The sequence below is a fragment of the Thermobia domestica genome, chromosome 9 (genome assembly GCF_964235325.1).
Source record: "Thermobia domestica chromosome 9, izTheDome1.hap1.1, whole genome shotgun sequence".
Lineage (NCBI taxonomy): Eukaryota > Metazoa > Arthropoda > Insecta > Zygentoma > Lepismatidae > Thermobia > Thermobia domestica.
The window spans coordinates 196,760,564-196,788,475 of NC_137462.1; the positions used below are offsets into that span (position 1 = coordinate 196,760,564).

At 33.1% G+C, this 27,912-nt stretch overlaps 1 protein-coding gene across 1 annotated transcript in view; it reads right to left on the minus strand.

Moving 5' to 3' along the window:
* The window catches only part of LOC145660525 (calpain-B-like), a 71,867-nt gene that overhangs the window by 1,963 nt on the left and 41,992 nt on the right, over positions 1–27,912 (minus strand). The window contains exons 9-15 of the mRNA XM_081725705.1: positions 27,436–27,689; positions 21,558–21,721; positions 19,770–19,987; positions 17,259–17,301; positions 11,445–11,574; positions 4,085–4,212; positions 197–392 (exon numbers count right to left, since the gene is read on the minus strand). Coding sequence (XP_081581831.1) covers positions 197–392; positions 4,085–4,212; positions 11,445–11,574; positions 17,259–17,301; positions 19,770–19,987; positions 21,558–21,721; positions 27,436–27,689 — 1,133 coding nt within the window. The remainder of the gene's footprint in view (positions 1–196; positions 393–4,084; positions 4,213–11,444; positions 11,575–17,258; positions 17,302–19,769; positions 19,988–21,557; positions 21,722–27,435; positions 27,690–27,912) is intronic.

Here is a 27,912-nt window from a genome sequence, read left to right on the forward strand (position 1 = left end):
AATTGACAACATATTTAGAACGTATTAACTAACTATTACGTATTACAAAACTTACAAATTACATTGATCGAAAGAAAGTTTTGAAATCTTCTGAAATTCATTTTTAAAATATTCATATTTTGTAGTAATTCTGGAAGAGAAAATAAATATTCAGTAACAAAGATTAATTGTTCTTTTCCTTTTAACAACAACTTACCAATCATAGATTTTAGTTTGACTGCACACATAACAAAATTGTCTAATGTTATAGTGCCATCCTTATTTCCATATCTATACACCAGAACGTTCAAAATGTGATTGTTGAGTCTATAACCTGCTGAGTTGAGAGCTTGTCGAAGTTCAAAAGCATTCAAATTACCAGTTTTCTCTGCGTCATAACGATGAAATACGTTCTGGAAGGGAAAAAAAAAAAAAACATAATAATTTTCTTCTTATATTAATTCTTGGTTGGAATTCGACTGAAAGTTACGAGAATAGTTACCAAAATTTTGTGCCTAAGAATTATTATAGCTAAACACATTTGGAACATATTTATTAAACTTTCATAAGATACCAGAACAAATTTGGTGCTAATATCTCCTTTTTCGTGTTTTGCAAGTAAAAAAAGGATATATTTATTGAACTTTCACAAGATACCATGACAAATTTGGTGTTAATTTCTACTTTTTCAGTTTTGCAAGTAAAGGAAAATAGCAGAGTGAGCAACTTCTGACCAAATGGAAAAACTGAAGGGAAGAGCTGTTACTGAATATCTCTATAAGAAGGGTTTACACGTCTACATGATTAGTATACTAGGCGTCAGTGCCCCTCAAGCCAGTGAAGAAATGGGCAAATGAATTTAGGATGGGGCAAGGGCCGCTAAGAAAACATTGATAAAGTCCATGAGTGTATTATAAATAATCGTTGATTGACCGTCAGGCAGTTAGTTTGTCAACTTCAAGTGTTGACAGAATTATCATCCAGCATTTGGCAATGAGAAAGGTTCCAACGAGACGGGTACACAAAATTTTTAACCCCTGTCCAAAAAATGACTGGTCACATTTCAAGGGATAATCTGTATTTTTTCCGAGTGAATCCAGATTTCTTTCTCACTCTATTCATAACAATACATGAGAATTAAATCCATTATCAACTCAAGTCAAAACAAAGTTCAAGCAGTGAAACCACCTTCCTCCAAAGACGGCCAAGTCAGTGTCCTCACCAGGAGAGACGATTGTTACTGTTCATTGGCATTCTGAGGGATGGTGATGATCGTTTATCTTCTAAGAGTGAAGACAGTACTGGAGACTATTATGCAAGTCTCCTAAAATAGCAGCGTGCTCTTATTCGGCAGAAGTGTTTGTGGCAAATTGATAAAAAGCGCCCTTTTCCATAAGGAAAATGCTCTCAGCCACAAGTCGGTCGTTGACACGGCAGGGATTCACGATTGCGGCTTTTAATTGGACCACATCCCCTTTTCATCTATAATTGTGGTCGCCAAGTTTGGACCGGAGATTAGGAAGCGCGATCATCAGTTGGATGAAGTGCAATAGTGGCCACCAGGGGACAGCATAAGAGGTAAGCCTGTTCCTCCTGAAGCCCAAGCAAAACTCTGTCTTTTTCGTGTGATGTTCGAACAATCAATATCTGTCAGTGGCCAGTATTGAGTACTAGACCATGTGGAGAGAGTTAGTGAAGACGAGCGAACTCTTATGAGAGGAAAAGATGGATGGAACCCCTGGAGTAAATTACAGCAATAAGACCTATCATTAGCCAGTATAGCAAACCTTTTTTCCTTCAACAATGATCACAGCCCTAAGCTCTTCGGAATTTTTCAGATTGTAAATAACATTTTTGGAATTATTTCATTTCGAGTATCAGTATTATTTCATATAAATTGTTCTTTCACCATGATATTTCTTTCTTTTTGCTCTTACTAGTCATAGCGATTGTCTATAACAATAGTTTTGTGCAAATACCTCTCACTATTGGAGCAATTCACAAGAATACGACGGCTATAGAGCAATATATGATCTTTCGTTGTTCTGCAATTTAGTAGTATTCAAAACTAAAGGAGAGGGATGATCTGTAGAGTGTCAGATTTTAAAGAAAAAGTAGGTTTAACGATGGATTATTCTGTCAATTTTGAATCAGATACTAATTTCACGCTTTTATTTGTTTTCCCTTGCCAATCCCTTTTATTTGTTTTCCCTTTTTGTCTTTAAAGAAAAAAAAAAGTGCCATCAGTTTATCGGAATGTATCCATAAAGAATGAATGTACTGAATAGCCTGAAGAATCTTTCTAATAGATATATTTATTTCTGTGATTATTAATGTTTATTACTAATATGCAGTCGGTTAATTAAACACAAACAAATAGAACAATATTTTAGTTTTGTTAGAGAAGTTCCTGTAATTAAGAATATTCTTTGCTTATTCAGTTCAACAATAAATGTTGGTACTTATATCTTTAAAAAAAAAACTTTCATAAACACGATAATAACAAGCTAGAGTTACCCGTAACAATACTTCACAAATTAAAAATAGTCGATTTAATTTAGAGATTAGAACATTTCACACGAGAAATAATTAGATACCTAAATTGATTCATATTCTGTATTAATTGTGACTAATAGTGTTACGAGAGGTTGATAGGCAAATAGAGAATCTCGAATATTATAATGCACAAGGGTTTGATTTACATCCGACCGATTTTCAAAGTGTACTTAACCTATGAAAAGTCGTGCCGCCATCACCAGTTGTATTCTATCGCACTTCCAGCACTATGGAATATCGCCGACATTGGAATTTCCAGTGCAACAAACTATATTGGAACATAAACATAAGAATTCAATCCCCATTTCTTTCTACAGGTTTTCCATAGGTAGCAAAAGTAATGATGTAAACTTCATTTCAACAGTCCTAATGCGTGGAAATCAATTGAGCTGGTATCAGGCTTTTAACAGGAATGTCATGAGGAGGAATAACACAGATTTCCGTTTCTTGCTTCATGTCATAATATAACTGAAGAGGATTAGTGGACACTTTTTCAATGTGTATCCACACATAGTTCTTGTTAGCTCCGTATAAACAAGGGATGTCTTTCTGATAGATTGGAGTCATGATGGATTGACTCCGATGGATTGATGGCAACTTTAAATCTTCTCGTTTTTTGTCCACCTTACGTATTTCCAATTTCCTCTCGCAACAATATTTGATAGTAATCACGATTGCCCGAATGATATTATTATGCATGAGACAAATATAGGCCTCATTCAACATACTATTGCCTTCCATTTTGACCCCTCCCTCAAATATCTTTTCTACAGTTTATCTTACGTTCAACAATATAGCACTTGAGGAGGGTTGTGAACATGCGAAAGCTATGGCTAACACTGGACTATGCCACATTTAATCTGTGTCATGTCGTGTTGAAGTTGTGGATTCTCCTTGTCTGCCAGTTAACGAAATCTACGAAACACCTCGAGCGACACTTTCGCTGGTAATTTCGAGCGAATCCTTTATATTGTCTAATGTATCCGCATGGGTCCCATTTGTATTTGCTTGAACACGATATCTTTAGATGTGGTCAATCTGATAGTTAATAATTTTTGCGACACTGTTTCACTATTCAGTTGTGCGCGTAGAAAAATCATAATACTCTTCCTAATAATGGTCCACTTTCGGCAGCATTTCACTAGCAGCAACATGACACGCCGGCAGCTGTAAGCTGAGACAGCACAGTGATAATGACACCGGTTTCATGTTTCTTGAGCAATTCATCAGCTGACAGTACTGTTAGTAAATCGATCAGATATAAACGAAACAAACTTCTGTATATTGTCAATACACATTAAAGATGAAAATTATCATGAGACAAGCTTAATTCACTCAAAAAGTATTTGTTCGTCTTTGTAGTTCTACGGTAGCAATTAGATACAATTGAAATTTACATTTAAGTAAAAACACCTATATAGTATCTGTCGGAGAATATTACTGAATAAAGTATATTTTCCATATATAGTGAATCAATAACTTATTTTGCATTAAACAACCAGAAATTGAAGAATGAAAGAAAGAAAAACACACACAAGGCAAAACTTACCTTCCAGTGGTTTAAATTTACCCATAAATTCTTAAACTGTTCAAGGTTTAACTTCCCTGATCTGTCAGTATCCATCATAGCAACCATGCTGCGACATACCTCGATGGAAGGTCCTCGAAAGCCGTGTTCTGTGAATATTAAAGAGGATAACTAAATAATAAATTGCGTTATTTACACTGTTTCTTGAGATAAATGCTATAATATGCGAAAAATGAAAAACAACTAACATTTTTTTTTTTTTACTCTAGATCAGCGTTTACCAACCTTTTTCAACTTGCGGCACATTACGGGTGTTACTTGGATCCTCGCGGCACACTTATTGATATTATTATTTGTAAATATAAAACACAGTGGTATTTTTCTGTGATTATTGATCTCCTTCTCACAGAGAAGAAAGCTCGATCACTGTTTTTTTCCCCGTGGTAAATCGTTATGCTTATTTTTCATTCTAATTTAAAAATAGAAAACAATTGCAATGAAATATTGAACTCAGATTTTTAAAAATACGCTTTCTTTTTAAAACTGGATCCAACCTTCTACTAAGAAGGAAGATCACTAAATAACGAACGAACAAACAAATCTCTTTTACTTTTAAAGCGCTAATGTAGGCAATTTGTTGAAAAGATTGAATGTTATTTTAAATTTTCAAGATATGAAATAGTCTGCAACAATAAAGAAGCAATAATGGTCATAACAATAACAAATACTTTTTTCAACATTCGAAATATACAGAATAGTAACCCGGTATGAAACTTAAAATTGTAGATTCATAGTAGAGTTTCATAGTAATGTGAAACACAAATATACATTTTCCCCTACGTTTTGCAATTTGATTGCTATAAAATTGATAATTTTGTTTCTATTCCTCGCGGCACACCAACAGCCCATTCACGGCACACCAGTGTGCGCGGCACACCGGTTGGGAAACGCTGCTCTAGATGATACTTTAGATAAAAATATTTTTAACACACTTGAGTTAAAATCAAGGACAATTACACAATGTTGAATACTATAATTGTCCCTGCTTATAGCACTTGAACCTTATTTAAATAAGAACCTAAAAGAATAAAAGTATCTTCATATTCTTATGTCTCATGCAGTTCCCTTATGACAAATTCAAGATATAGGTTTGGCAATTGTTTATGTTATCGACAACTTAATATTTTCAGTATAGTGTGTTCCACTAAAATAATAGTTTTTTTTTAATGTGTGACGCAATAAGTCACAGAAAAAAAAGTGAAGAATTAGATTCATATAAATCAATTTACTAGCAAGATGCTGTAAATATATTTGGTATAACAAATTGATGTACATATTGATATATACAAGGGCTGTTCAAATGAAAAGGTAAGAAACATCGTACAAACCAAACCGGTTGTAATAGGAATCTCCCGCTTTGGGATAACGTAGTGCGACATTTTGGAAGAGAATGTGTTGTCCGGCGTGATTGTGTGCATGCGCGAGCGCCTTTCACATGACGCAGGAGCAAATTAGGCAGTTGTGTGTTTCGTCCAATTGATGCGGCATTGCATGTGAGGAAATCATGGCGTTCACATTGAAAAATTCGATGATTGAGGAGCAGCGAAGTGTTATCATGGTTTCTGACTGCAGAAGGGGTTAAACCGGTCGATATTCACCGCCGAATAGTGGCCGTATACGGGAGAGACTGTGTGTCCGAAAAGTCAGTGAGAAAGTGGAGTGCCCGTTTTCGTGAGGATCGTGAGAGTTTGAGTGATGACCCGAGACCAGGCCAGGCAAACACGGTAATCACGGACGAACTCATCGACAAGGTGAATGACCTGGTGAGAAGTGATCGACGTGTCACAATGCAAATGTTGCAGTGATGGTACAGGGCCAGCGTGGGAACAGTGTGGACAATTGTGCACGACAGGCTGAGCTACCGGAAGGTGTGCACACAGTGGGTTTCGAAGATGCTCAGCAAACCGCAAAGGGAACTGGATATGAGGCTAGCATTGCAACACCTGTTCCGGTATCATAAAGACCCTGCATTCCTGGAGCGGATCTTCATCGGTGACGAGAGCTGGTACCATAACTTCGAGCCAGAGACAGAGCGAGACAGCATACAGTGGAAACATGCGTCGTCACCTCCTCCTAAAAAAATCAAATCTATGCTCTCAGCAGGGAAGGTGATGCTCATCATCTTTTTCCACGTCCGAGTTTCGATAGTCATCGAATTCCTCGAGCACGGAAAAGCCATTAACAGTGACGTGTACTGTAAGACACTCCATAGCCTACGCAAGTCTATCGAGAGCAAACGGCCTGGGCTACTCAGGGAGAGAGTGGTTCTGCTCCACGATAGCGCTGGTCCACACGTGTCCCAGGTCACACAAAGTGTACTGGACAAGTTCAAGTGGGAAGAGCTTGAGCATCTGTTTTATAACCTGGATATGCGGTCCTGTGACTTCCATCTGTTTGGTTCGCTAAAAAATAAAAAATAAAATAAAATAAAATAAAATAAAAATAAAAGGGAAGCGCTTCAATTCGGACGACGAACTGAAGGACACAGTGGAGGGCTAACTACTATCATAGCCACAGGAATTCTGGGAATAGGGAATACTTCGGCTCGTGAAACAATGGGATAGCTGTGCTCAGGCCTCTGGTGATGACTTTTGAATCAAGACTTCGATTATACCCACAGTGTGTCGTTTCGTACTTTTTCATTTGAAAATCCCTCGTAAATTATTCCCTGCAGAATAAGAAGGGAATATGGAGAATAATAATATGCACTTACTAAGAATATTTAAAAAAAAAAATGTTTGCCATACATGCCACTCCATAATGTAGGCTAGTAGCCATAACAACACAATCTCAATCTTTAAAGACATCAAACTCGGAATTGTTAATATTTTTCGCTGAGATATCTCCACAAAACACAGCGCATTGATTCTTCTGTTTGTTTCTTCTGATCAATTTTCCTTTTTCAGTGATGATGATGAAAGCCGATACGTTGTATTGAGTACATGTTTTCCCTGCAACGTGGAAAAATTACAACCTTTTGATTTTCCACATTTATCTTTCGGATGTTTTATTGCATCCGTATAAATGTCATAGAATTTAATATTTGTATTTCAACCAGAATGACTGAAGTTATAATGCTTTGAACGGGCTTTCTGATTTTTTATTCATGTATATGGAAGATACACAAAATGCTTCTTTGGTTAACACTTCATCAGATACGGAGGTGAAGAAATAGAGAAAAATAACAAGTAGCACTATTATTATACAGCACTGGAAGAAATATGGTTTGTATAGCATATTTTCTCAATACTGAAACCACAAGTGGTAGTAGATTTCTGCTATTTCTGTTTTAGTAGAGAAATTAGAATAGAGACAGAATATATTCTTGGAACACTTAATTGGTTGCACAAAACCGTTTCTCGCTATCTATTACCGCTTTTGTACTGCATAGTGATCAACGTTAAAACCGGACGTAGTTGCTTTGTGCCACGTCTGGTTTCAACAGAGGGTTAAGAGAGATCTTTACCTATTCTTTGAATGCTAAATCGAAACAATAAACCGCTTCGCACTATCTCTTATCGTTTGTGCTCTATGTATGAGATCAATATTGAAACCAAAAATTGTAGTGGATTTCTAACACTTCTGGTTTTAGTAGAAAGTTAAATATGGAAATGAAATGTAGTCTCGTTATTCTTAATCAATTGCAAAAACCACTTCTTGCTATCTATTACAGTTTTTCATCTATAGTGATCAACATTAAAACCGGAAATGATTGATTTTTACCACTTCCGGTTTGAATATAATCTTCATGAATGAACTTAATTATTAATTTTTGACCCTCTATTTCTTAGCCAAAATTCATTCTAATCCATCAAGTAGTTCTCGAGATCTTTTGTCTCTGGCCAGACAGAGAGATTAAGTAACAGAAAAATAGCCATGAAGCATTCAGGCGGACAATGCATGGAATGAACATTCCATTCCCAAATTTCAACATTGCACCCACCAGGACTCGTCACACTTCCTTTCCTGTTTAATATTTTTCTTGTTTCCTAGCTTTTCCATACCTATCTAATGAAGAGTCAGTGAAAGTAGTTATTGTGTTCTATTATGTAAAGTATTGTATGCCATCAAATGAAAGGTCAATTTCTATATACCCAACATACGTGTTAAGTGAGAGTTATTTCGTGTGCCGTGTATACCCGCAGATGTAAATGAAAGTGGCGTACGAACGGGGAGGTTTTGTGGATTAACACATTTCTTGAGCAAGATATGCACAAATAAACATTTGCCATATTGAGGTATGTATACAAACACCTGAAATTATACGAATTTGTGAGCTTCAACCCGCCCTTAACGAAGTTCTGCGTACGCCACTGATGTGACAGCAGTGGCGGGACATCAACGCATGCACATTATCTTCGAGGTGGAGAGGAACCGTTGACTAATTTCAGAAGCGGCTTGGTGTTGTGTGACTGAACAATGAAGGTGCCGCTAACAGACGTGACCATAAAAGAACAGCGAGGTGTTATATACTTTCTTATTCACCCTGACAGGCATGTAGCCAAGATAAGTGTCCCGGACCGCCCCTCCCTTTTTCGAAACCGGATATGAAAAAAATACGGAAGGGTGAAACAAGAAAAAGAAAAAAAAGAGAGAGAAGAATCAGCATTAAAAATAAAAAGCTACAGCAAGCGTTTCGTTACTCTTTCTGACGAGGAGCTTTGTATGGAGGAAACGACGAGGGGGTCAACTTAAAAATGGATATTATTGTAACGAGGTTACAATAAATAAACCAAGTTACGATAAATAGTGACAAGTTAAATAAGCAGTAGCCAATGATACGCAAACTTGAGCACAGCGTTGTTGGCATGTGCCCTTCTCATTGTTTCCTCTCCGCTCCAGCCTTACGAGGAACGTATTAACCAATTACTTACAGCACATGGTGGCGAATGAGCGCGATATCCTGGAAAAATCAGGGAATTTGAAATTTCTAGAAAAATTACGGAATTCTCAGAATTTCTGTTACTAGTCAGCGAAATTTCAAGCTTTCGAAAAGTGCCGTTCTGTAATAGTGTGGACATTTTATCTTAATTTTTCATCATCGCTTCTCTGCAATTAAACATGTTATTTCAGAAACAGTTTTCTACTGCTCCTTTAACTTGTCATTTGGAACAGACAGGAATTGACGGAATAATAAAAACAAAACGTTCTGTTAACATTTGATTCAACAGAGAAAGGAACGCAGATATTGTAAAATATTTTACAAGACACTCTTGGATATATACTTTTTATAATAGTGGATATGTACTTTTTATAATATCTGAGGTCATAATGAAAGGAAAATTGTTATATTTGAGTGAACAGAGGAAGGAATGTAGATGATGTAAACCCTTTTTCAATACTTTTTTATACTCTTTTACTCGAGAGTTCTTCATAGTTTGTTATTAAAATACTTACTAACATATCCTCATTTTGTTGTCCTAACAAACCAATATATGTTGTCAGTAAAATAGTTTAGATTGACCGGGACCCTGGTGTGATAACCATAGTACTTCATATCCCCTCCCCCCCACCCCCACACACAATCACGAAATCCTAGCTAAACGAACCAATACTGTATATGTTGCCAGTAAAATAGTTTAGAATGTTCGAGTTTCTGTTGTGATAATCACAGTACTTCATGTCACGGACCCTCCCCCCTCCCCTTACAAAATCCTGGCTATGTGTCTGACCCTGATGATACTTATCCAGCGGACATTTACGAGAGAGAGAATGCAGGCTGTATACAGTAACAAACGTGTATCAGACAAAAGAGTGAGAAAATGGTGTCGACTGAACGAAATACGTCGTATATTAAAGGAGATTAACGGAGTTGACAAATCGCATTCGCGATGTGACAGTGGCTGTTATTGATAATCTCATTCAAGATCATGTGAAACAAGCGTATCACACTCCGCTCACTGTCTTTCCACGCTCATGTCCGTTAACAGCACCTCCATTGTTCAGTCACCTAACAACACATTGCACCTACGGGAAGGAAGAGAAAGTGATAAGCCAAAAGTAAAAGTCCCTCTTCATCTGAGAGACAATCTGCATGTGCTGACGCCCATCCACAGCCATGTGACATACACATGTGGGTATATACAGCGCACGATGTAACTGTTTCACGTAACACGTACGTCAGGATATTTTGAAATGGACCTTTTTCATTTGATGAATGTTTTATTTCTACTATTTCCTGATGAGTAGTTCATTGTCCATTCCCTCATTGGGATTCCTTTCATTCCATTTATATATAAATAAATATATTAGTTGTTGTGTGTCCGAACCTTTTGGTCGCTGAATACTATGGGTTAAAATCGTGCTTATTGATTTTTTTTTTTTTTTTTTTTTTTTTTAATGTTTAGACAACTAACGTGAAGTTACACGAATATGAAGGCTCAAAACTAAGTATGGTTACATGCCTTTTCCTAATAATAAACAGTAAAGGTTCAAATGCAGTATAATCACTATTCATTTTAAAATAGCAAATTGAAACTATAAATTTACGTTGCAATTTAATCGTCACATTATATTACTTTAGAAATACACAAATGAAAAGTTACTTCAGAAGAAGCTAAATGCTAAATGTTAACATTTTGGGTATTTACAAAAATATTCACCATAAGATCATACAGCCAACGCCATCTTTGAGGGTTTCTATGAACCAAATAATAAAAAAAAAAAGCAGATTGGAATTTAAGAGTTAGGTACGTATTCCCGTTGGTACATAGACCAACAATCCAACAAAAACGTAATTATCAAAATTGACACTTAGCTCCTTTAGAACTAAATACATTCAAGGTTAATGTTGAAATCCAAATACGATCATGGCCTTTGTCCTATTTTGAAATAATTAAATTGAAATAATACACTTTTTAAAATGCAAGTAAATCATCATAATGGTTTTAAATTGGCAAATTGCCTTCACGCTAGCGACATCCATTAGCTTCAGACAGGCAGCGATAGCGTAAGTAGCGATATCTATTAGCGTGACTGTTTGTTATTAGGAATTAGCGTGACGCATTATGATCTTTTCCGTTTATAAATAATTCATAAGAAAATAGGGGAAGAAACAAGAAGAAAAGAAAAAATGAGAAGAGAAGTAGCTGTGAAACGTCCATGTTGGTACCATGTTTTAATGCAAGTAAAAAGAACAAATTACCTCTTGTTTTCTTCAAGTCATCATTAATTGTAAAATAACATATCACACATACATTTTGTTTATTAGTTTGTTGTTAAGAAAAAGTAATTCAGAAGTAGATCTGAGAAAAATAACGCTATTATTTTCAAGTTACATTATCATCAGCATTCAAACTGTTGGTATAGTGAAAGTACTAACCTTCTTTGTAAGTAGAATCCAAAATTTCTTTCAACTCAAAACAATCTATTTCAAGCTCGTCTCCTGTAATGCGGTAAAATATTTCCTTGGCTTTTTCTTCTAGACCACTTGTTTCATCATCTAGATTCTTCTACATGAAAAGATAAAAGAAAATGTCTGCTTCGTTTTTCAACTAATTTCTTTGTACAAGATGTGTTGAGAAAGTTCAGTGAATGATTCGATGATTGCAACATGTCCTCGATGCGCGCATTTGCACAAGGGTATCCAGACATATGTTGGGAAGCGCCACTCAGTGTGGAAAGTACATCTCCGGTGCATCTCCATTAGGATACATCTCCGCTGCAAGCAATCGATCATAGTCAGTATGAGAGGTAGTGTCAATGTAATACAGTAGTGAATGAACATTAAGTTGTGTTACAAATTAGGGGATCCAGCAAAGTGACAGAAACTGTGAGCCAAAAATGTTTACAACTGGTTCAAACACTTTTGCGACAGGTAGGAAACGACTGAGGATGAGCACGATCGTGTCGGTCGTCGACAAGTAAAACCCCGCAGAGCAACACATGCTAGCACGAGATCGTCGACTGACTCAAATTGTACGATTGATGGCAGCGGTATTGTAATATTAACTAGAATATGATCCACATAATCATCTGGAAGATTTGAATAAGCGGAATTGTTCCTGATTTGTGCCGCACAAATTTGACAAACAAGCAGAAAACAAAACGAATGGAAACCTCGGGAGATTTCGTTACCATGTGTGACCAGGATTTATTGTTTCGACGAACCACTGAGCTGGTACTACCAGTTTGGTCCGGAATCTGAGTGGTTGTCGATTGAATGGCGTCCAGTTTTCCTTGCGACTCTGAAACGGTTACCTGTAAAAGTCTGTCTAAACATGGTTAGTCGCCTTCTACGACAACAGTGTTATCATCCATAAAGAATTCGTTGTTGTAGGTCAACTATGAATGTCTCAGTCTACAAGATACTTTCGAAATGGTTGCTACAACATATATGATGTATTCAGTTAGAGTTCCATAGAGCTTGAGAGTAATGTTGCTGTATAATAACGCAAGTGTGCGCCAATTCTGTGTTCAGTGCAGCGTACCTGTTCTCGATAATCCATCATACTTCTCTTATCTAGCGCGTGCAGCTTTTATTCTGTTTCCCTTTTCAAGAGGTTCAAGAAACGTGCACCATTTGCGAACGTGTCAACCATCCCAAAACGTGACAACGATTCTGTGATCGATTCATAAACGCAACTTTGCTGACTGTTTCCTGGAGTATGACTGTGGCCAAAATTATATTGTGACGGATGGCAATTAAGTAATTTGTTTGTATATTTTATTTTTATTGTTTTCTGATACCATTCACCGAATTTTATAGACACATCTTGCATACTCAACATGCATGATTACGGTCTAAATGAAAGCATATTGAACACATACACATTAAACTGAAATTTGATCTTTGTATTTCAAAATGAACATTGTAAGACTTAATTTTATCTTGCATATATCTTTTTTCTGCTTTATATTTCAGTTTAAATACTTTAATTTTTCTTACATTTTTCTATATCTTGATATCTAGAAAATTAAAATTAACATAATAAAAATACCAGTTATTGACAAGGGAAAATCCAATTGTAAAGTTCACACAGTCATAATCAAATTTCCCTCTAGCTAACAAAATTATATTGCACAAAATTTTTACTAATTTACTAAAAATTATCAAGAATACTGAGCGTTTCTATTGACACTAAAACAATATATATATATATATATATATATATATATATATATATATATATATATATATATATATATATATATATATATATATATATATATATATATATATATATATATATATATATATATATATATATATATATATATATATATATGTATATGTGTGTGTGTGTTAAAGTTTAAAGTTTAAAGAACAATAACGATTACAAATAATAATATATTTTGTGTGTCTAAACAAAGCGATACAACGAAAAGTTTTCTGTCGATGACAGGGCAAGGAACGGCCAACCACACAGAACATGGAAGCAATCGTCAGATATTATCACCTTGTGAATTCGAATAAATACGATATTACCGGAAGCACAGAAGGCCTTAGGCTTAGAGTATATCGAGGAAGCACCGGAGAACGACCGAAAGCAATTGCAGTCAGGAAAGTGAATGATGGTCACCCAATGATTCTCTTTGCAAAATTAAAAGAAAGAAAAACTGAACCTTTGAAAATGGTAAAAGTTTATTAACTACTCTTGAAAACAGGCTGAAAAATTTCGTAACGTATTTTCGAATGTACTTGGTGTTGCAACAGGATTCACCGCCCGCACAAAAAATGATGTAGCCACGACACTTGTTGGAGCATAATAGTCCTCAGTTCATCGCTAGTGTAGATTCACTTCAAAGACACTAGGACCTCAGTCAATTGATCTACTGTTTATAGAATATTTTAAAGGAAGATGTTTGCTCTAAATTTAGTCGAAGTTAGAGTTGTAAAATGCGGATTTGGTACAGACATCAGCCTCATTGCCACTGGAAGTGATTTGTGCGTGAATAGACGAGTGGCCTAACTTACAGAAATAAGTCAAGGCAAAGAGTGGGTATCTTGAGTAATTTGTATATGATGTAACGTATCATACAATATCTTACATCATGTACCCCGCCTTCAATAGGGAATAAATAATATAAATGCACATGACTTCATTATCGTTTCTTTCTACAATAAACTTCATCTTAGTTTACATTTATGTGAAAATTATGTTAAAGTATTAATTGAAATAATCTTAAGAGTAGCTTAAGTGTTATAATATGAAATGTTTTAACACACATCCCACATGGAAATCTATTTTAGTTTCGATTTTTAAAAAGATTTATATATATTTAGTTTCTTTGCAATTGTATATCTTCTGTATAACTCTACCTGTATGTGGATGTTTGCAAGGACTAAAGAATACAAATGTGCAGTTACAAGGTTGATAATAGGAACTTTCTCTGTGTTTTCCTTGTCTCTCATTTTTCTAGCTTCTTTTTTCGTCTAACAGACTTGAAATCTTATTTCGACTTTTATTAATTTAAAGATCCATAGGCTTTACTGAATTATCTCATCCGCAGGATGTTGCTTTAGGGCGCAATTCACGGTCACCCTAGCCGGTCAAGAATTAGAGAGGGTTGCGAACCTTGTAGTTGCCTAGAGAGAAAGCTTCGCTGAGTTGTGCGTCCGCGGGTGGATCCAATGACCGTAAAGAGCTGCAATTATCTGTGACCGTAAACAGCAACATCTGTCAAAGTTATCAAGTAGATTTTTAATTTACTAATGCCTTTATTGAGATGAGAGAGCAAAGCTTATATGCGTTTATTTTGCTTTACATATATCGCTTATAATTTGAGAACCTAAACTGATACCGTAATATCCAAATTTTGCACATAGACAGTGAACAATAATAACAAAGAATATGAATAAATTCTCGAATTATGTCCTTAAGGAATAGTGACGCCCCTAACTTCATTTACTTAACATTGAGATGTGCATTAAAACACCTAAACGCGCTATAATTTACATCGAACAGAATGTCATGAGGTGACACTACAAACAACTGAAGATACAAATATTCACATGAGAAGTAAAGGAGAAAGAATTTCATTAATTGAAGTTTTCTTATTATTAATGTTGTTATTATTCTTACTAGTTTTTCTCTCCAAGCCTTCGACTCCCCTATAATGAATATACAGTATATAAATATTTCGCACAGATATTATGCAACCAGTAAGCCTTAAATGTTTTCAGGTTTCGATAACATTGCAGGAGTTAGTGTGACGGACAGATGGAAATATTTTTGTTTCATATATAGGATTATTTTCAGTACTCGTTCAAAGCATTTGAAATGCTTTCCACACCGCCTCTTTTTATCTGTATTCCAATGTATAGTAACTACAAATTGAATGAACTTTCTTTACTGAACTAATGGCTTTTATTATTTAAATATCTTATAGCTGTTGCAAAATGTAATTACCTAGAATTATTGAAACATACACATACATTGTTTGTGGATTTTCAAGTTAAATGATCTAATCATTATTGTATCTTCAACTAAGACAGGTTATTAAAAATAAGCTTTTACGGTACGTGCAGTACAAAGGTGTTGATATTGAACTTTCTTTGTTCTTTGAATATGCGCGTATTACAAATCGAAGTAGAATAAGTATAATGCGTATTTTTTTTTTTTAAAAAAAAATATATATTTACGATTGATTTCAATCAAATTAATATGAAGGAAATATTCATAGTTGTTAATTTAATAAGACATGAAATAAAGCCTTACTACCAATAGGAAGAGAAAAGTGTATAACGAATGTCGTAATTACTAGTTTTTTTTTCTTTTTTTCGTCATTTCTAACAAATTAGCTCAACGAAATGTTGTTAGTTTCACGCATGTAGTAAATAAACGGAGAAAATGAGAAACATATTTTCCCCATTCTTTCATAAATTCCCTACGAAAGGAAATAATAGCACAGTCCCATCTGACACAAAATCTTGAGATTGTATTCTCCTTATAATCCTAATGATAATCCTTATGTGTTCGAACATAAGACTATAAACATTCAAGGTTTGTAATTAAACTAAATGTGCTAGTAGAAAGGAAATTATTACGATTTTTTATTATTTTTTTTTCGATTTTGTGAGAAACAACATAGTAAATATACAAAGTAATATACTCGAATCCAGTACAGTTAGATGTCGACTTACTTACGATCACTCGCACTTATGATCAGTTGTAAAGGCTACATTAGCTGATTATTATTATCAATCACCTATAATAATAATAATAATAATAATAATAATAATAATAATAATAATAATAATAATAATAATAATAATAATAACAATAATAATAATAATAATAATAATAATAATAATAATAATAATAATAATAATAATAATAATAATAATAATAATAATAATAATAATAATAATAATAGTCATATTACGAATATAGAAAAGTTACTGTTACTATAATTACTGAAATATAAGCAATCATACGAATAGAACGCACATATTCGTAACTATGTGTAAACATAAATTAATTTAATTCGTGACAGTTCGTACGACCAAATTTTGTACGAATTTTGATCCAATGTAACTGCAATCCAAATCGTCGGTTGACAATTGATTAAAATTGTATTTCATACTGTGCTCTATAAACTACTGTACCATGTGGTTGACTTACATTCAAATTGATTTCCAACCGGGTAGTCATAACCAAAATCTGTCCTATATCAAACATGAACTGTGCTTATTCCATTCAAGTTGCTTATCAGTTGTCCTCATGTGTCTGCTATAACTGCCACCCATCCAAACCCTCATTACATGAAGGTAATGAGGGTGTTAGCTTCGTCATATTACTTGTAACCAATAAGAATTACATATCCTGCACCATTTATTTTCCAAAATATGTTTTTAATCTAGTTTGAAAGTTTTTTTCTGGTACTGATAAACACCACTAAGAACCTTTCAAATAAGATTTTATATGGATTTAGATATTCTTTTAAATTACTGTTAAACTTTGATTTACGAATATTTCAGCAAATTTTGAATATCAATTATCTTGTTGACGTATGCCCAAGTAAATTTTATTGATATATCTGAAGACTTAACAATACCATAGTTGTCTATTGATACTACAAAAAAAAAAAATAAATAAATAAATAAAATAAAATAAAATAAAATAAAATTAAATAAATAAATAAATAAATAAATAAATAAATAAGTAAAAATAAAATTATGTCGAGTGCTTACTTTTTCTTCCAAATTGGACATATCAACTTCTTCGTCGTTTTCCCTTAAAATAGAGAAAGGAAGTATTAACATCAAATTTCTTAAAACTATGAAAATCTATAATACACTTTGAAATACTGATTGATTTCACGGAGTAAAAGGTTATGTAATGTTCCCATTCCTGTTCAAGAATAAGTTTTATATAAATTCCTATATTTTCATATGGAAAGCTGTAGCACAAGTCATTTGAATTTTTTTTAAAGTAAGTTTCTGCATTTATTTATTGATACTATGTATATCAATAAAACCAAGTTTTTTTTTCAACTTTTCAAGAATCTGTCAGATTTTCTCCATTTATGATTTGACATGTTTAAATTATATATAAAAACAATCATAATCCTAATTATATCATAATTTCTTTATATCTTGATTTATGTTGTTTGCCCTTCAATTTTATTTCTTTACAAACCATGATCTGTAGCTGTTTATTCTTTTTTTGATCTTTACTTAATCTCGACAAGCAAGTTAGGTTCAATCTTAAGAGACGGAATCTTTCAAAATTAGTAATGTTCTTTAAGAATATTTATTTACAGAATTACCATACTATCAATCTAATAATAACTCGCCTAAACGTTATAAAGAGCTCGATTATTCATAATTTCAATAATTGAATTCTTTGATTAACACACGGTTAAGATTTGGACATTAATATCATTAAGCACACCAACAAACAAAGAATCGTTATCTACTTATACCTATACTGCATGTAAAGAAGAAAAAGCATCGTTTATGTTAACCATAATAATCGTAGTTATTTTTGATGTTATAAATTAATCCTAACCCAAGAATTTCAATATTTTCGATATTCTGTCATCCAAAAATATTGAAAAAAACATTAACAAACTTCAGGACTTATTTTACGCATTTTTTGAAAGGTTTGTATTAAAAGTATGAAAAGTATTGAAATGATGAAGCGAAACATAAAATCATGTATCAACAAATATATCTTGGATACTTTTTATACAAAATAATATTTGAATATTATATAATTGACAAGAAAGTTTTTGTATCATCGATGAATATGCGATCGTTATAATAAAGACTGAACGAAATAGAGACACAAACGAAGAAAAAAACTCCTTTATCTATATATCAAGGAAAGTGATGTGTGCATAACAGAGATTTCTAACAGCGAATTAATGGAAAAAGTAACCAGAGCCCGATGAAATTCTCTACAAACCTCTACATTCTCCTCTAAGTTGAAATTTCCTCCGACTTTCTTCGTTGTTATTCCGTTTCTGCAGCAACTGTAGAAACAATTCTTTTCCACACAACTTTGAATCAGCAAAGTTTTGGGTTCTGTCTTTAGTAGAAGTGAGTTGTGTTTCAGATATTACTCTTCAATTTTGCTTTTTTGTAGGCTGTTAAGAGAATTGATTTTAGTAACAGTGAAATTGATGTGGTTGCTGCTGAGGAGCTTCCTTCGCGTAGTGTGTGAAAGATTCGTCAAGCGAACAAAGAATGTCACCCAAACTATAGTTTATGGATAAAGAGAAGAAGCAGTTGATTTTACAGCCGTTCCTTAATTATGACTCACACTCGATGGAGTCAATTTTTAGAATGTTCAAAAACAATGGCCCTCATTCTTGTCTAAGCTTCTGAAACTTTTGTTTATATTTATTTATATTCTGTTTGAACTGTTTTTAGTCTTCTGCATGTACGAAATTACGGCCATGCTGTTAGGTCATAACAGTTTAGGCACATGACTCATCATCAATAACAAGATTTTTGTCACTTATTGTTTATGTTTCTTAGCAATCAAGATAATTCTATGCCTTCTTCCATATTCTAGAGATGTTTTCAATATGTATACGCGTATTTTAAACAGATGATTGAGGCATATTGAATTTCTTAGCATTACGATGCGTTAATGTGGCTGGATCTCTAGTGAATTTCTGTTTGACTGGATTTCCAACTTCTTATAAAGCTAAAGGTTAAGGATACCAAGAAATGCTTCGATATACAGTATGTTACTTTGTCGTTCTTACTTATGCAAGATATTATACTGTATATGGCCTTTCATGATATTTCTTGACAATAAAAGATTTGACTATATATGAGAAGCCTTGTAATTGTTACTACCTGGATTACCAAAACTTGATTTCTTTGTGTTTAATGAGTATAAAGTTGTTGTCTGAAAGAATACCGCTAATGCAGTGTTTAGCAGATCAGATCTATCTTTTCTGACTTTATTTACACCAGGATCATCAAGAAAGAAAAAGTTCTGTTTGTGCCTCTATTTCTTGTTCATATTTTACTATATGATAGTATTCTCTTTATAATTGTTCTCTAAAATAACATAAATCTGTTAAATTACTTCAGTCTCAATAATTAATAAAAAATATAATTCTGGAAATTTTGAACAAGTTGATAATAAAATCATATAAATAAACTACAAAATAACTTTAACAAATAACATTTTTTAAGTGTTTAAATATAATTTTGTCGTCGATTGATGCATATAATACTTACTCCATATTATTTTTATTTTCAGAAAATACTCTTACAATGAATTCTCCAACTTCATTTGGTTCAAAAGTTGATGGAATGATGCAGTAAGTTCCTGGTGACAGTTTGAAGCGACCAGTTACTTCACGACTATTTATGAATACTGGTGAAGTAGCTACTGAAATGTTGTACTTGAAGAAATTCTTATCCAAAGGCTTCGGAAGTTTCTCTGGATTTTCTAACTGCAAGATATACAGAGAAGCATAGTAAGAAAAATTAATTAAAAATTATCGGATTAAAATTATAAATTAAAAATTAAATGTTAGACAAAGTGAGGATTAGAATTAAAATGAACTTTAAAATTAATCAATTAAAATTAAAATTAAAAGTGATTACTTTTGTTATGCAAGAGAATTGTCCAGAGTTAAAAAAGTTAATGGAAAATTTACTGCATAAAATTAATCGATGCATGAGGAAATTAATCAATTGTTATGAAAAATTATTTTGAAACAAAATTGATACTTAATAAAAAAAATAAGTCGTCATAAAATTGAGAAAAAATACTTAACATAAATAACTTCCGAGTCGAGTCATAAATAACTACCGACCAGGCTAGGTAGAATCTATTGTTCGTACCTACCTACAATAAATCACCGGGACACTCATTAAATATATATAAGGGTTTATTAGATTAACGAAAGGAGGAAACAATGAATATGTAACACGCCAGATCATCTGTAGATGCGAATTCAATGATACAGATTGAGTGAAAAAGTGTATGACTGGACCGGCACTCGAACCCGGGGTTTTCGTCTTATCGTACTGATGCGTTAACCAATACATTACCTAGTCCGCCCCCAAAATAGCCATACACCTCATTCTAGAAGTCGGTGTTCTTTTAACGTAGACCACGTGGTTTGTACCACAACTTCCTGTTGCGCTTGGACAATCCAGTATCCATGTTCAGAACACCTCTGACGGTTGTATTGATTGATTTTGAGTTTAACGTCCCTTTCAGCAGCGAAGCTGGATGAGACGGGACCTACTGATTAACGTGGGATCCGAACCACATGAGCTTCCGCCGGGAATCGAACCCGGGTCTCCCACGCCAAAGGTGAGTATGCTAACCGCTTAGCCACGAATGAGCTTCTGACGGTTGTATTATCATTATATCAACGAAAGGAGGAAAGAACCGATTTTTAAGACACCAAATTCTCTAGAGATGCGAATTTAATGATACACAAAGAGCGAAAAAGTGCATGACTGGATTGGGACTCGAATCCAGGATCTTCGGCGTACCGTGCCTATGCGTTAACCATTATACTACTTAGTCCCTACTACTGGTGTGTTAAAAATAATTTGTTCCCTCATTTCGTTAATATAATGATAATACAACCGTTACCCCGGAATCTTTATTCTATACCTAGAAGGTATTGCCCTGTCTGCCATTGAGGAGGCGCACATTGGAAGATCAGCAACTCCGCATGAGCCACATTTATAAGATACTGTGATAGTATTCTTCTGTAATTTTAAAACGATGTACAAAAATATCACTAAATACCTAAAAGTAAGCAATTATTTCGCGTGTTTTTTCTTAAACACATTCTTCCAAAAATACATGTCTATTTTTTATTACTTATTTTAGTGTGCAAATCAGAACTATTCGATATTTCTTGCCGAAAATATTTTTAATAGCTTTAATTATGACTTACATGAAAAAATTCAAATCCAATTGTTAATTTTAGTGTGCAAATCAGAACTATTCGATATTTCTTGCCTAAAATATTTTTAATAGCTTTAATTATGACTTACATGATAAATTTCAAATCCAATTGTTAATTTTTCTTTCCCCATTTGCTTGAGTGCCCTTCTGTTCTTCTGCATGAGAGCTACTATTACAGTACACTTTTTGTCTTCATCGTCTTCGTCTATATCTTGCAGGGTAATACGGTACTGAGGATTGTGCCAAAAGGTATCTATTGATATAAAATGATGGTTCAGTACTCATATTTTATGAGTAAACTATTAATACTACAAAGAGAATTAAAAAGTTACTGTGCTATATATTACTTGCAGTATGCAATGATAATGTTAATGCAAATCGGGTGGTGAAAATTGAAATGAAAATATATAATTTTCGACCTGCTCCTACTTATGAAGTTCAGTTAGTATAAACAATTATGATTAAGTTTTGCATAAAATTGTTAAGTGAGTAAAATCGAACATCAAATGAATAAAGAGCATGAGCAGAAAAAAAATTACTCACAGATTTTGATGTAAAAAAGCAAAACATAGACATTAAATATTATAAGAATAAGTAAAACAATAACATTATTTCTAATTTATATATGTTTTCAGTGAGCTCAAATCTCCTATTTACATCTTTAGTTTCTGTAATAGTTAAACAATTTATCAACTATTTACCAGTAGCAGATTTAAAGGGGGTCTTTGGGGCTGAAGCCCCTCCCCTCAAAAAAAATATCAGAGAAAAAGAATTTGAGGTCATTCACACTAAAAATGCTGAGCACTTTGTTGAAGTGATAATTAAGCTTTCATCTGAATTATGGAAATTGATGATCGAGGCTTCCTCTTCTGTTTGTTTTTAGATATTAACAGCTGGTCTTTTCAATTACGAGTGTTGATGACCTTAACAGCCAAATTGCGAACTAAGTTGTAAACTGGCACCCACAGAGTACCAGTGGAGAACTTTTGTTTCGTGATGCTAACTGAAGAAGTTTTCTACTGTTTCGAAGTACATCGAGTGATTCTGCGAACTTTCGTTCTGTACTAGGAATGACCATACCCTAATATCCGAAACTTCCATGCAAAAGACATTTGAAGAGTGGTTTGTCGAGTGGCCACCGCCCACCGGTTACTATTTGGTATTAATAAATGTTCACCATCTTCTTAGTTATTGAATAACACAAGTATCATCTCTCCATGACTTACGGTTCCCGAGTTATGGCTCCTTAAATCTCCCGAAATCGGAATTTTTTTGGCTAATATCTCGGGAACGGTAAGTCATAGAGAGACGATATCGATGTTGATCAATACCTAAGAGGATGGTGAACATTTTAGTAGGAAATAGTAACTGGTGGCCACTGGTTATATCTGCATTTTCAGTATGTATACGGTGATATATATATATATATATATATATAAATGACAGCTCAATATAGCTAATTCAATAGATCCCCTAATAAGCAGGTTCTAACTATGTAATGTATTATCTATTGAATTTAATCAAATAAATATAATATACAATTTCATATAAATTTCGAAAAGATTATTTCTTTTTAAGTTCGTTCTGGCAATGCTCTTGGAGTTTTTTCAACTGGTTTAGTTGTGCTTTGTCGTGAAGTTTGTGATATGTATTCTTTGTTACAAAGTATTTCATGTATCTCCCGAAGAATTTTTTAAATCTTAGCTCATTAAGAATATAGAAAGAGTATTACAATGAGATACATTGAACAATATAAGAATATTAATAAAATAAATCTTTTAAATAGATGAGATAGAATATCAGGTAAAGCCACTTCTTTGGTTTCATCAAATAACCTATTTTTAACTATATGCAAGTGTATTATATATTACTATCAAATTTGAGGAGTAAAAATAAGTTCCACATTTTTCAAAATTATTTTATTCCAGCCCTCCGCAAAAACAATTTCTGGATCCGCCACTGCTATTTACTGTTCTTTCATATGTAGAATGTGATATAGCTTTTGGATAATATCTAGATACTTCAAAATATAATTAACCGCATGAAGCTTGCTATTTTTAATTTCTTTAAAATTCAATTATGAATAATGCCATATTGTAGAATTATTTCTGAAATTTTATTTAGGGAATATGACCAAAATTCGTGTGAACGTTTGGAAAAGCTTCTTCCGTAGAAAATTCGTCCTATCGCCAAATCAACATTTCTACTTTTCTTCGAGAGAAATGGATTGTAAGGTTATTAATAAAATATTTATTTACAAAATGAGACCATAATAGTTATAGGTGTTTTCGAAAAATCAATCTAAACAAAAGACATCCCGTGAGGAGACTACTCTTTCTGAATTTTTCTGAGAAAACATACGCTATAAATGATACCATATTAAAAGACTATTCATGAAATTCTTTTAGAAACTCCTCTAAAGTAAGTTAGTCTCACCAGTAAACGAACCTTTCTTTTTATTTTTCGGATGAAATTATTTATGTCTTACTATAGAGTTGTTAATTAAATTTGTTTGTGAAATATGAAGTAAATCATTAATTATTTTGCAAAAAAAAAAAAAAAAAAAAAAAAAAAAAACACCTATTAGTGACTATCCTTAGATTTTTTTTAAATATATAGTACTATATGATTCTCAATGAAACGTTTGTTTATGAAATATGAACAAAATCTGTGAAGCATTTTTAAAAAAAGAAAATCGTCTGCATCAAACATCTCTAACAGTTAACTTATGTTTCCCATGATTCCTTAAAAAATAAATTATAGAAATTTTAATTAAATGTGTATTTATGAAATATTGATAAATCGTTGTATTTTTCAAAAACATCATTCAAAAATAATTCATTTCCTCCAACAAAATATCCTTCCTTGCGGTAAATGAACGTTGTGGGGTTGTCCGTGAAGCAACTATTTATTATATTTGATATATATATATATATATATATATATATATATATATATATATATATATATATATATATATATATATATATAAAATCGTCCAAACAAAATTAATCTCATCAGTAAAATAAAATTCTCATTCTTGAATTTTAATGCAGAAACAAATTGTGCCGTATTGTTATGTTGTTAACGAAATATTTATTTCTGAACTATAAACGAAATTATTAATACTTCTTTCCCAGAAAATTGTTCAAACAAAGCACCCTATTAGTAAACTGCCCCTTCTGGATTCTTCCAAAAGTTTTATGACATACTGTAGAATTGTTAATGAAATATTATTTTTGAACTATATATGAAAATTGTTTCCACAATTTGCGAGAAAATCGTTAGAAAAATGCACGACACCCATCAATAAAACTACCCCTTCTCATTTTTACGAGAAAAATTATTGATGTCATACTGTAGAATTGTTGATTGAATAATTAGAGCTTAATATCCCGTTTCAGCACCCACTCTATATGAGATGGGACCTTCTACTTAAAGTAGAATCTCTGAATTACTACTCGGATTTATGTCCACGACAAGCACCGGGACAACGGGACAACGCAAAAAGTAAACATAAACACTTGCCACTTCACTATAAAGGAGCACATGTACAGAGTATACATTGACCTTGAAAGTCAGGGAAATTAACATCAGTCCGGAAATATCAGGAAAATGTTTCAAAATATGACGAAAGGAATCTGCTATATTTCACAGAGGAGTCTGAGAAGTTCTTTTAGCTACCCACGGAAGATATAAAGATGATCTCAAAGAATTAAGACGGATTCAGAAAGAAAATAAGCAAAAGGTTATTATATATATATATATATATATATATATATATATATATATATATATATATATATATATAGAGAGAGAGAGAGAGAGAGAGAGAGAGATTTTTATATATATATATTTAGGAATAAGGAAGGTTGAGGAGCACCGAAGGATGTTTAAACTTCAAATTCTGAAATAAATTAAATAAAAAGCAGAAAAAAATTAGTCGGATGTGTCGATTGTAAATACTCAAAGAGATAAGCCAAATTATGATACATCTTTAATCTTTTAATTGATGTTTAATGCTAGTGTTTAATTGTATTACAAATACAGGAAGTTTGACTCATAATAAGTATTTACAGTAAGAAAGTACGCTTATACTGTATTTAAAAAAATAAAAAGGAGAGTATTGGACGGCTATATGAATGGGGAAGTTGGATAAGTTTATTTATTTATTTACTAAATTTAATCATACATTATAGTATTTACGGTTTCGCGGGTCAGAGAAAATTTACTTATCCAGTCATGGAAAGTCATGGAAATTAATACCAGAACTTCAATGTGAATCCTGCTGTAGGATTATTTGTGAAATATTTATTAAATGTCACGGGCAAATCACTGGCTCGTCACTGCATTCCATCCGTGACTTAGCACCAGCTTCTGCGGCGTCGCATTAAATTCGTAGATTTTAACGAATCCAAACTCCCGTCGGTACCCATACCTCCGAGTTATCTCGCATCAGTTTTTTTTTTTTTTATGCATTTCAACGAGTGCAAAGCTACATATTTCTCAGTTAAATGTACACCCAAATCTAATTTGAAGGGAATCGTATATATTAACGAAAGGAGGGAACATTTTTTTATTTTGCACACCAAATCCTCTATAGGTGCGAATTCTAACGCAAAGAGTAAAAAAGTGACTGACTGGACCAAAATCTCTCCGGCATCCCGTGCCGATTATGACATGAACGTGGGTATGTCAGAGAACCTGGGTTCAAGTATCGGTCCAGTCAGCCACTTTTTCACTCTTTGCGTTTCATGGGAATCAGTTTGTACAAGAAAGATCACGAAGTGAATAACTATGACACGAAACTTCATTAAATTTGGAGTGTGGCCTGTTGATAACCAAACATAAGCCCAACATATCCATATCCATAACCTGGCGATAAACGTACTGAATAGTGAAATCATTGTTATACCACGATCTGAATATAAGCCACTGGATACAACTTATTCAAAATTTCATGTCTATAAGAGCTTCTTTATTACTTTCTAATTAAGATAAACATAAACAACAAAAATTATATACATATAACATTGTGCTTTCTAAATGTCTATTTTCTCTTGTTATTCTGATTGAAGAGTGTAAATAAATTACACCTTTTGCCCATCCTTTAAGCTACAAGAGTAATTAAGTAAGTTCTAAGCCTATCATATAAGGAGTAGGTGAATGTTTGAAAGTACTTACTCATATTTCTACATAACTTCACATAATCTCAACGCATCGATGTATAAGACGTCAAATACCAGCATAAAAAAAAGTTTTGTCACAGCCGTCAAACCAGTCATGCACAGTATCATTTATTAACGTTAACTCAACATCGTTACTGTAACGCGAACCAGACATTCCCCATTCACTTTAAGTTGTGGACCCAGGTAAATGGCAACGTTGCATTTTCATTTAACATTGGGCGCATAGAGAGTGTACAGCCCAAACGGCTCGTCTGATTAAAGAAAGAAAAAAAAATCCTTCACTATAGATTGAAAACATCATATTTGGAGACGGTTTCTTCTCTTACATATTGTTGTAACTCTGATAATAACAGAGTTACCCTATGGCAGGGGACTTTTTAAGACACCTTATGTACGTATACATATTTGTTGAGAAGCTAGAGGAATCAAGAAAAGATCTGTTATGTTCAGCATTAAAGCGTTTACGAATGAAGCTTTTTTTTAAAATGGAGGTTATACCATACAATAAGTTGTCATCAGTTACAAAAACATAAAGTGATTCTAAGTTTTTTTCAAAGGAATAAAAATAATAAATTAGGTGTTTCTATTCCTGAAAGAAGGACTTTTCTAACGATCTACAATAATAATATATTTATTGTAAGCAGTATTAAACTATTTGTTTATTTAATGTGTAATGGTATTTGTTGATATATTATTATTCTACCATGTTTTATATATCAATATACTATAGTAATGGTTAACAAAATGGAAAATACACTTAAATGAAATAATGTCATACCTAAATAATTGCTGCATCCACCCGCTGTAGCACCGCGAACCCATTCTCCTTCAAAGATACTCATCTCCCATTTTTTATTTGTCCTGTCAGCAGAATCTTCATCAGTAACAGAATCAGGATTCAAAAGACATATTTCCAGGTCTGAGAAATGTTTTTTCAAATCATCGAAACACATCCAAAATTCACCATCATCTTCAAAAGTTAATCCAATCTTTTTCTTTTCATCCTCTGGGATCAACTTCCATTCTGAAGACCTGAACATATGATTCTTTACATTTAAAAGCTGTATTTATAACTAAACAAATTTTATATTTACATTTTGGGATTATTCTGAGTTTAATTCTGTAGTTATGTTAGATTATTTACACTTTTGTATTGCTAAATTATGCTTCCTTAAATCATCTATCATTTTCTTCAGATATGTTTCAATTCATTTTCCCGTTAACATTATTTTTACATATCGTCAAATGAACACCA